At 52.1% G+C, this 10000-nt stretch overlaps 3 protein-coding genes across 3 annotated transcripts in view; 1 reads left to right on the forward strand and 2 right to left on the reverse strand.

Annotated features, from left to right (window-relative positions):
- The window catches only part of eif2a (eukaryotic translation initiation factor 2A), a 21788-nt gene extending 20800 nt beyond the window's left edge, over window positions 1-988 (reverse strand). The window contains exon 1 of the mRNA XM_083914609.1: window positions 947-988. Within this exon, the coding sequence (XP_083770735.1) occupies window positions 947-974 (28 nt within the window). The 5' untranslated portion in view covers window positions 975-988. The remainder of the gene's footprint in view (window positions 1-946) is intronic.
- A 2053-nt stretch (window positions 989-3041) lies between these two features.
- On the forward strand, window positions 3042-6399 carry serp1 (stress-associated endoplasmic reticulum protein 1). The gene is made up of 3 exons (XM_083914510.1): window positions 3042-3243; window positions 4353-4425; window positions 5493-6399. Exons 1-3 carry the CDS (start codon window positions 3160-3162, stop codon window positions 5531-5533), a joined length of 198 nt encoding a protein of 65 aa, XP_083770636.1. The 5' UTR covers window positions 3042-3159; the 3' UTR covers window positions 5534-6399.
- A 2820-nt stretch (window positions 6400-9219) lies between these two features.
- mmp23bb (matrix metallopeptidase 23bb) overlaps window positions 9220-10000 on the reverse strand; it is a 12687-nt gene continuing 11906 nt past the window's right edge. Inside the window, exon 8 of the mRNA XM_083914106.1 lies at window positions 9220-9769. Coding sequence (XP_083770232.1) covers window positions 9577-9769 — 193 coding nt within the window. The 3' untranslated portion in view covers window positions 9220-9576. The remainder of the gene's footprint in view (window positions 9770-10000) is intronic.

Here is a 10000-nt window from a genome sequence, read left to right on the forward strand (position 1 = left end):
TGTTTTTGTTGTTTAATTCAGAAATAAACTTCAAACTTCATTTAAAACCCACGAAGAAGAATCAAAGCAGCATCTGCGCATGTGTCACTTTTTAATCACATCCATAACATATATAATTATAGATGTAATCAGAGACAACCATATATTTAATCATATCTATAGTCACATTCATAATAACATCTATGATCATATTTATATTCATATCTATGATGATATTTATATTCATATCTATGATGATATTTATATTCATATCTATGATTATATTTATATTCACATCTATGATTATATTTATATTCATATCTATGATGATATCTTTAATGATTCCGCAGTGACCCTTTATTTACACTTCTGTCCTCACGGTGGCTGCCCCACACTTGGATGACGTCACCAGACTCCATTAGGAAACCTGTTAATTTAACACTTCCGTGTCCACAGCGGGAGCAGCCTGTGGTTTAACCCCACACTGAGGCCGTTTCCTGCTCCAGCAGCAGCCGCTCTTTACTTCGGCACAGGTGTGATTTTACAAACAGCCCGTTGTTCTGAGGGTTTGACCCGTTTGTGTCCCGCTCCCGGAGGATGTGTCCGCCGCTGACGGAGCGCCGCGGACACGAGAGCGCGGACACGGGGTCAGGTTCAGAGCATGACTCAGCATATTTAAGGATTTTAATAAAGCCGAATAAAGCAGAAGACTCTGCTGAGTGCAATAAAGTCTGTATGTTTATTAATAAACACATAAATATGTTTCAGAAGCTCATCAACACATAAAACGCCGTATTCTCCACGGGGTCTGGCGCGGTGTTCGCTCCGGCAGACAGAGCGGCGGAGGAGCGTGTGAGTGTCCGCTCCGGGGCTCTCGGGCGGCGGCCCCGGCTCCGCGAACACGCCGGTGAACATTTAACAGCACTTTAAAACCCCGGTGTGATGAATAAGCAGAGAAGAGACCCACCTGCTAACAGAGGGACGGGCGGCGCCATCTTTACGCGAGCCCGCCGGAAGAAGAAAGACTGTGTCCAGGAAGTACGTCACGGCAGATGTGGGCGTTTCCGCCAGTGCCACATCAGCATCAGCGCGAGCCTTCTTCTACACGTCATTTAAAAACATTTCCTCCGCCATTTTGTTTTTTATTCTTCATATTTTTATTGTTGTTTGTTTGTTGTTGGTGACGCGCGCGCGCGCTGTTTTACATAAATAATGAAAAACTGGATTTTATTAATGTTTAAAGTTCCGCAGATGAGTCAAGGCGTCGCATAGCAACCGGGCGGGAAGCGACTTCCGGTGTCAAAATAAAAGCGAAAGGTTTCAGGAGTCAAAAACAATAATAAACAATAATAAACAACAATAATAAAAGAATAATAAACAATAATAATATGAATAATAATAAAGATAATAAAACAATAATTAACAACAATTATAAACAATAATAATAAAAATAAAACAATAATAAAAATAATAAAACAATAATTAACAACAAGAAGAAGAAGAATAAAACTATAATTAAACAATAAAAGTGATAAAAGCAGCAGGCACCACCACCATCAGCAGAGACCTGCACACAGGACCACTGCAGCAGGCACCACCACCATCAGCAGAGACCTGCACACAGGACCACTGCAGCAGGCACCACCACCATCAGCAGAGACCTGCACACAGGACCACTGCAGCAGGCACCACCACCATCAGCAGAGATCTGCACACAGGACCACTGCAGCAGGCACCACCACCATTCGCAGAGACCTGCACACAGGACCACTGCAGCAGGCACCACCACCATCAGCAGAGACCTGCACACAGGACCACTGCAGCAGGCACCACCACCATCAGCAGAGACCTGCACACAGGACCACTGCAGCAGGCACCACCACCATCAGCAGAGACCTGCACACAGGACCACTGCAGCAGGCACCACCACCATCAGCAGAGACCTGCACACAGGACCACTGCAGCAGGCACCACCACCATCAGCAGAGACCTGCACACAGGAGCACTGCAGCAGGCACCACCACCATCAGCAGAGACCTGCACACAGGACCACTGCAGCAGGCACCACCACCACCAGCAGAGACCTGCACACAGGACCACTGCAGCAGGCACCACCACCATCAGCAGAGACCTGCACACAGGACCACGGCAGCAGGCACCACCACCATCAGCAGAGACCTGCACACAGGACCAGGGCAGCAGGCACCACCACCATCAGCAGAGACCTGCACACAGGACCAGGGCAGCAGGCACCACCACCATCAGCAGAGACCTGCACACAGGACCACTGCAGCAGGCACCACCACCATCAGCAGAGACCTGCACACAGGACCAGGGCAGCAGGCACCACCACCGTCAGCAGAGACCTGCACACAGGACCACGGCAGCAGGCACCACCACCATCAGCAGAGACCTGCACACAGGACCACTGCAGCAGGCACCACCACCATCAGCAGAGACCTGCACACAGGACCACGGCAGCAGGCACCACCACCATCAGCAGAGACCTGCAGACTCTTACTAAAGTAGGAACTTAAATACGACGTTGGTTGTTTACAGGAGCGTCTCCATAACAACAGCATCATAAACATTTAGAGACTTTTTGTCCCGACTGAAGTTTGATCCGACGTGTGAACGACGTTTGAATCATCAGTGAAACGCTGACTCATGATAAACTGCTCTGTAATGTTTCATGGGAACAAACAGTCACAGAGTCACAGACGCTGGACACGTGTTAGAGACAGCAGTCAGGAGCTTATGGACAATACTCATTCATATATTTAATTATCATTATTATAGATAATAAAGCAGCATGTGTAAATATCTTTAAACAGGAAGTATATCAAAAAATAATTATATATAAATACTTTAAAGGCCTGGACAGAATATTAATATATAAACTTTTACTGCAGGAACAGGAGAAAAAAACCGTTGATAACAATTTTAAAAAAGAGGTTTTATTTTGAAAGCGCGTACAGGAAGTTGTGTCTTGCCGTACCGCGGTAGCTTCACCGGAAGCGTCGGTCCCTGCGTGGCTGAGGGGGCGGGGCTTCAGCCTTTTTGAGTACGTCGACAAAGAGAGCAGCTCCCAGTCCGCGAGCCCGAGCAGCGCCACCGAGACCCCGAGCATCGAACCAGCGAGCCCGTCACCAGCACCAGAGTCCGCCCGCACAAGACAAGATGGTGGCCAAGCAGCGGATCCGCATGGCCAACGAGAAGCACAGCAAGAACATCACCCTGCGGGGCAACGTGGCCAAGTCCACGGTGAGTGGCTCCAGCTGCTCCCGCTGCCCGAGCCGGGTCTGAGGGGACCAGCCAGACCTGTTCACACTGGGTCTAACCCGGGTTAGACCTGTTTATACTGGGTCTAACCCGGGTTAGACCTGTTTATACTGGGCTTAACCCGGGTTAGACCGGTCCAGACCATGTTAGACCTGTTTACACTGGGCTTAACCCGGGTTAGACCTGTCCAGACCGTGTTAGACCTGTTTATACTGGGGTTAACCCGGGTTAGACCAGTCCAGACTGGGTTAGACCTGTTTATACTGGGTCTAACCCGGGTTAGACCTGTTTATACTGGGCTTAACCCGGGTTAGACCGGTCCAGACTGTGTGAGACCTGTTCAGACTGGGCTTAACCCGGGTTAGACCTGTTTATACTGGGGTTAACCCGGGTTAGACCGGTCCAGACTGTGTTAGACCTGTTTATACTGGGCTTAACCCGGGTTAGACTGTGTTAGACCTGTTTAGACTGGGGTTAACCCGGGTTAGACCTGTTTATACTGGGCTTAACCCGGGTTAGACCGGTCCAGACTGTGTTAGACCTGTTTATACTGGGCTTAACCCGGGTTAGACCGGTCCAGACTGTGTTAGACCAGTCTATACTGGGCTTAACCCGGGTTAGACTGTGTTAGACCTGTTTAGACTGGGTTAGACCTGTTTATACTGAGCTTAACCCGGGTTAGACCGGTCCAGACTGTGTTAGACCTGTTTATACTGGGCTTAACCCGGGTTAGACCGGTCCAGACCATGTTAGACCTGTTTATACTGGGCTTAACCCGGGTTAGACCGGTCCAGACTGTGTTAGACCAGTCTATACTGGGCTTAACCCGGGTTAGACCGGTCCAGACCATGTTAGACCGGTTTATACTGGGCTTAACCCGGGTTAGACCAGTCCAGACCATGTTAGACCGGTTTATACTGGGCTTAACCCGGGTTAGACCGGTCCAGACCATGTTAGACGTGTTTAGACTGGGTTAGACTGTGTTAGACCAGTTTAACCCGGTCCAGACTGGGTTAGACCAGTTTGACCCAGGTTAGACCCGGGTTAAACTGTGTTATAATAACCTTAAATGTGACTCCATGTTGTTCCAGAGAAGCGTCACTGAGGACAAAGGAGTCGGTCCGTGGCTGCTCGCACTCTTCATCTTCGTCGTCTGTGGATCAGGTCAGACTCTTCTTCTTCTTCTTCTCCTCCTCCTTCTTCTCCTTCTTCTTCTCTGGTGTCACACACACTCACACCTCAGCAGCGTCTGCAGCTCTAGTGTTTGAATCCTCCGTACCCATGATGCAGTGCGTCCGTGTCTCCCAGAGGGGGCGGCAGCGTGGCGTCAGGGAAAAGCTGACGGCTCTCAAACCGCCGGGTCCAAGAACAGAGACGCCATCATTGGTGCGACGTCTTTAAGAACGTCGTCCACATAAACACAAGACAACAGGCTACGTTAGCCACCGTTAGCTGCTGTTAGCAGACATTAGCTGCTGTTAGCTGCTGTTAGCTGCTGTTAGCGTTAGCACGGGCGGCTCTGCAGACAGATGTGAATGACGCTACACGTGACGTTACACGTGTTACATGTGGACACTTCCTGTGACAGCAAAGAGTCAGACGGGGCGGCCATCTTTAAATGTCGACGCGGGGGTCGTGTGGGCGTCAGAGTTAACTACGGTTACTATGGTTACTATAGCGACTGTTAAACACTACAGACCGTTTCAAAGACGTAAAAGTTCTACATGTGTCCTGGTTCATTTCCTGTTGCTGTGAATGACGTCAGCTGACAGGAAGTAAACAAGGACCGAGGCTGAGAAGGTCTTTAGTGACGAGTGAGAGAACGAATCAAACGCGGAGAAACTCACAACACACAATAACACACCCGGGGGGGGCTTGGTGTCAGGGGTGGGGCCTGGTGTCAAGGGGCGGGGCCTCGTGTCCAGGGGGCGGGGCTTCAGGTCAGCTGATGTACTCAGACAGAGTTGTTTGATGACAGGATCAAAGTGCAGCTGATGAACGTTAATGATTCACTGACCTGATAAAAGTCTTTACTCTGAAACTCTCTCAGCTTCTTTATTTCACCTCTTTATGATTGTTGTTTTTATTGTTGTTGTTGTTGTTGTTTTTATTGTTGTTGTTGTTGTTGTTTCCTGTTTTTATGATTTCACTGTTTTAAACTTAAATATTTAATAAAGTTAAAGTGTAAAAATCTGAACGATGTAAACGTGTCGTGATGTTTTTGCCTGCAGCCATTTTCCAGATCATCCAGAGCATCAGGATGGGCATGTAGTGATGTCATCAGCAGGGGGCGTGGCCACAGCGGCGAGCGGCTGGAAGTCCGACGACGCCGAACGCAAACATCAGAGCGCCGCGTCCCCGACCCGAAGACCCGAACCCCCGGAACATTCCTGAACTCTTGACGGCCGCCTGCAGCCCGTCCTGCACGCAGACGACCACACGACCACATGACCAGACCGCCAAACGACCGCACGACCAACCAGACCGCCAAACGACGAGACGCCATACGACCAAACGACCAGATGACAAAACGACCACAGAAAGACCAACGTCCAAACCAACAAACCACAGAAAACCAACCGCACGACCAACCGACTAGACCGCCATACCCCGCCCCTTCATATACCCCGCCCCTTCATAGGCCCCGCCCCTTCATAGGCCCCGCCCCTTCATAGGCCCCGCCCCCTGTCACCTGTGTTGGTTCAGCCTGTCATTGACCTCGTCAGTGTTTCTGCCTGTAAACAAACCAAACATGTGCCTTTAGCCCCGCCCCCTGCTCACCTGTGTGTTAGCCCCGCCCCCTGTACGTTAGCCCCGCCCCCTGTTCACCTGTGTGTTAGCCCCGCCCCCTGTGTGTTAGCCCCGCCCCCTCTGTTCACCTTTTCAGAGTTAATTCAACTGAACTAAATGACGTGTTCCTTCACATTCCAGCTGAGTCTGCCCCCCCTCCTCTCTCCTGCCCCCCCCCCCTCTCTCCCCCCCCCCCCCCTCTCGCCCCCCCCCCCCCCCCCCGGTAAATAGCGCTGACGCGGCTCTTTTGAATCAGAAGGTATGGAGGTGTTGACAGGTGCGTGTGCACTGTGTGCAGCTTCACCTCAACGCTCGTGTCACTCAATAAAGTTTCTTTTTCAAGATGGACGCCGTCTTTGTCTTTCATCACCATGGCGACGCAGCGGCTCCACCAGGTGGGGCTGCTCACTCCCACAATGCATCACTGCATCACTGCATCACCAGCTGAGACACAAGAGGAAACACTGAACCTGAGGAGAAAGTTTAGTTATCGACTGATCCAGGATCAGAGGCTGGAGCTGCTGCCCCTGAGACCTGATCCAGGATCAGAGGCTGGAGCTGCTGCCCCTGAGACCTGATCCAGGATCAGAGGCTGGAGCTGCTGCCCCTGAGACCTGATCCAGGATCAGAGGCTGGAGCTGCTGCCCCTGAGACCTGATCCAGAATCAGAGGCTGGAGCTGCTGCCCCTGAGACCTGATCCAGGATCAGAGGCTGGAGCTGCTGCCCCTGAGACCTGATCCAGGATCAGAGGCTGGAGCTGCTGCCCCTGAGACCTGATCCAGGATCAGAGGCTGGAGCTGCTGCCCCTGAGACCTGATCCAGGACCAGAGGCTGGAGCTGCTGAGACCTGATCCAGGATCAGAGGCTGGAGCTGCTGCCCCTGAGACCTGATCCAGGACCAGAGGCTGGAGCTGCTGCCCCTGAGACCTGATCCAGGATCAGAGGCTGGAGCTGCTGGAGCTGCTGCCCCTGAGACCTGATCCAGGATCAGAGGCTGGAGCTGCTGCCCCTGAGACCTGATCCAGGACCAGAGGCTGGAGCTGCTGCCCCTGAGACCTGATCCTGGATCAGAGGCTGGAGCTGCTGCCCCTGAGAGCTGATCCAGGACCAGAGGCTGGAGCTGCTGCCCCTGAGAGCTGATCCAGGATCAGAGGCTGGAGCTGCTGCCCCTGAGACCTGATCCAGGATCAGAGGCTGGAGCTGCTGCCCCTGAGACCTGATCCAGGATCAGGGTCTGGAGCTGCTGCCCCTGAGACCTGATCCAGGATCAGAGGCTGGAGCTGCTGCCCCTGAGACCTGATCCAGGATCAGATCCTGGAGCTGCTGCCCCTGAGACCTGATCCAGGACCAGAGGCTGGAGCTGCTGCCCCTGAGACCTGATCCTGGATCAGAGGCTGGAGCTGCTGCCCCTGAGAGCTGATCCAGGACCAGAGGCTGGAGCTGCTGCCCCTGAGAGCTGATCCAGGATCAGAGGCTGGAGCTGCTGCCCCTGAGACCTGATCCAGGATCAGAGGCTGGAGCTGCTGCCCCTGAGACCTGATCCAGGATCAGGGTCTGGAGCTGCTGCCCCTGAGACCTGATCCAGGATCAGAGGCTGGAGCTGCTGCCCCTGAGACCTGATCCAGGATCAGATCCTGGAGCTGAGGGAGAACAAACACTTTAACATGAGCTCAGGTTTTATTTAAGTTTAGTTTGAAGTTACAAATAAAAACAAAGCAATGCATCATGGGTAAAATGACTAACTACTGGCTGTTAAATATGTTTTTAACACGTCTCATCCGTTACTAACGGAGACCAGGTAAAGGTCAGAGGTCACAGGTTAACCAGGTAAAGGTCAGAGGTCACGGGGTAACCAGGTAAAGGTCAGAGGTCACAGGTTAAACAGGTAAAGGTCAGAGGTCACAGGTTAACCAGGTAAAGGTCAGAGGTCACAGGGTTAACCAGGTAAAGGTCAGAGGTCACAGGGTAACCAGGTAAAGGTCAGAGGTCACGGGTTAAACAGGTAAAGGTCAGAGGTCACAGGGTAACCAGGTAGAGGTCAGAGGTCACAGGTTAACCAGGTAAAGGTCAGAGGTCACGGGGTAACCAGGTAAAGGTCACAGGTTAACCAGGTAAAGGTCAGAGGTCAGGGGTTAAACAGGTAAAGGTCAGAGGTCACAGGTTAACCAGGTAAAGGTCAGAGGTCACAGGTTAACCAGGTAAAGGTCAGAGGTCACGGGGTAACCAGGTAAAGGTCAGAGGTCACAGGTTAACCAGGTAAAGGTCAGAGGTCACAGGTTAACCAGGTAAAGGTCAGAGGTCACGGGGTAACCAGGTTAAGGTCAGAGGTCACGGGTTAACCAGGTAAAGGTCAGAGGTCACGGGGTTAACCAGGTACAGGTCAGAGGTCACAGGGTAACCAGGTAAAGGTCAGAGGTCACAGGGTTAACCAGGTAAAGGTCAGAGGTCACAGGGTTAACCAGGTAAAGGTCAGAGGTCAGGGGTTAACCAGGTAAAGGTCAGAGGTCACAGGGTAACCAGGTAAAGGTCAGAGGTCACAGGGTAACCAGGTAAAGGTCAGAGGTCACAGGGTAACCAGGTAAAAGTCAGAGGTCACAGGTTAACCAGGTAAAGGTCAGAGGTCACAGGGTAACCAGGTAAAGGTCAGAGGTCACAGGTTAACCAGGTAAAGGTCAGAGGTCACAGGGTAACCAGGTAAAAGTCAGAGGTCACAGGTTAACCAGGTAAAGGTCAGAGGTCACAGGGTAACCAGGTAAAAGTCAGAGGTCACAGGTTAACCAGGTAAAGGTCAGAGGTCACAGGGTAACCAGGTAAAGGTCAGAGGTCACAGGGTTAACCAGGTAAAGTTCAGAGGTCACGGGGTAACCAGGTAAAGGTCACAGGTTAACCAGGTAAAGGTCAGAGGTCACGGGTTAACCAGGTAAAGGTCAGAGGTCACGGGGTAACCAGGTAAAGGTCAGAGGTCACAGGGTTAACCAGGTAAAGTTCAGAGGTCACGGGGTAACCAGGTAAAGGTCACAGGTTAACCAGGTAAAGGTCAGAGGTCACGGGTTAACCAGGTAAAGGTCAGAGGTCACGGGTTAACCAGGTAAAGGTCAGAGGTCACAGGGTTAACCAGGTAAAGGTCAGAGGCCACGGGTTAACCAGGTAAAGGTCAGAGGTCACAGGGTAACCAGGTAAAGGTCAGAGGTCACGGGGTAACCAGGTAAAGGTCAGAGGTCACAGGGTAACCAGGTAAAGGTCAGAGGTCACGGGGTAACCAGGTAAAGGTCAGAGGTAACGGGGTAACCAGGTAAAGGTCAGAGGTCACAGGTTAACCAGGTAAAGGTCAGAGGTCACGGGTTAACCAGGTAAAGGTCAGAGGTCACGGGTTAACCAGGTAAAGGTCAGAGGTCAGGGGTTACATCAGTGTCTTTGTTCCGTGTCGACCTCGTTATCCCGACCAGATGTTGACGAGGACCCGGCGTCGGGACGAGAGTTCTGGCGTCCTACAGAAGTGGAGGACCCCCCCCCCCCGTGTGTCCTCAGCTGTTGGACGGCGGCTCTGGTTTCAGGCGGATGGCCCAGGAGTTGGCGGACACGACGTCTCCCCGTCGGTGGATGCGACAGGTGTAAACGCCCTCGTTGAACTCGTTGGCGACGATGCGGAGGTCACGGCCCTTCATGATGATGTACCCGGGGACGGAGGTCAGGATCTGCTCGCCGTCTTTGAACCAGCTGCAACAGAGACAAGGTTCAGGACGGGGACGACTCTGAGCCTCTGGAGGACGCCGTCCGCCCCGCAGGGTCCTCAGGGTCCTCAGGGTCCGGCCTGTTTCAGACCGTGACCTAAGACTCTTAGGCCCCGCCCACACACACACCCGACCAATCAAATCAAAACCAACGCCGACGACCAACTACTTGTTTCCATCACTTTGATAATGACCGGCTCTCGTGTTTGATCGCGGC

The sequence above is a fragment of the Echiichthys vipera genome (genome assembly GCF_963691815.1).
Source record: "Echiichthys vipera genome assembly, chromosome: 5".
Lineage (NCBI taxonomy): Eukaryota > Metazoa > Chordata > Actinopteri > Perciformes > Trachinidae > Echiichthys > Echiichthys vipera.

What these genes read in the sequence shown, in the direction of transcription:
- serp1 (XM_083914510.1), top strand. Translation starts at nt 3,160, where the DNA reads ATGGTGGCCAAGCAGCGGATCCGCATGGCCAACGAGAAGCACAGCAAG. An exon ending in GCAACGTGGCCAAGTCCACG is followed by an intron (nt 3,244 to 4,352) that starts GTGAGTGGCTCC and finishes ATGTTGTTCCAG; the next exon opens with AGAAGCGTCACTGAGGACAA. An exon ending in CTTCGTCGTCTGTGGATCAG is followed by an intron (nt 4,426 to 5,492) that starts GTCAGACTCTTC and finishes TTTTGCCTGCAG; the next exon opens with CCATTTTCCAGATCATCCAG.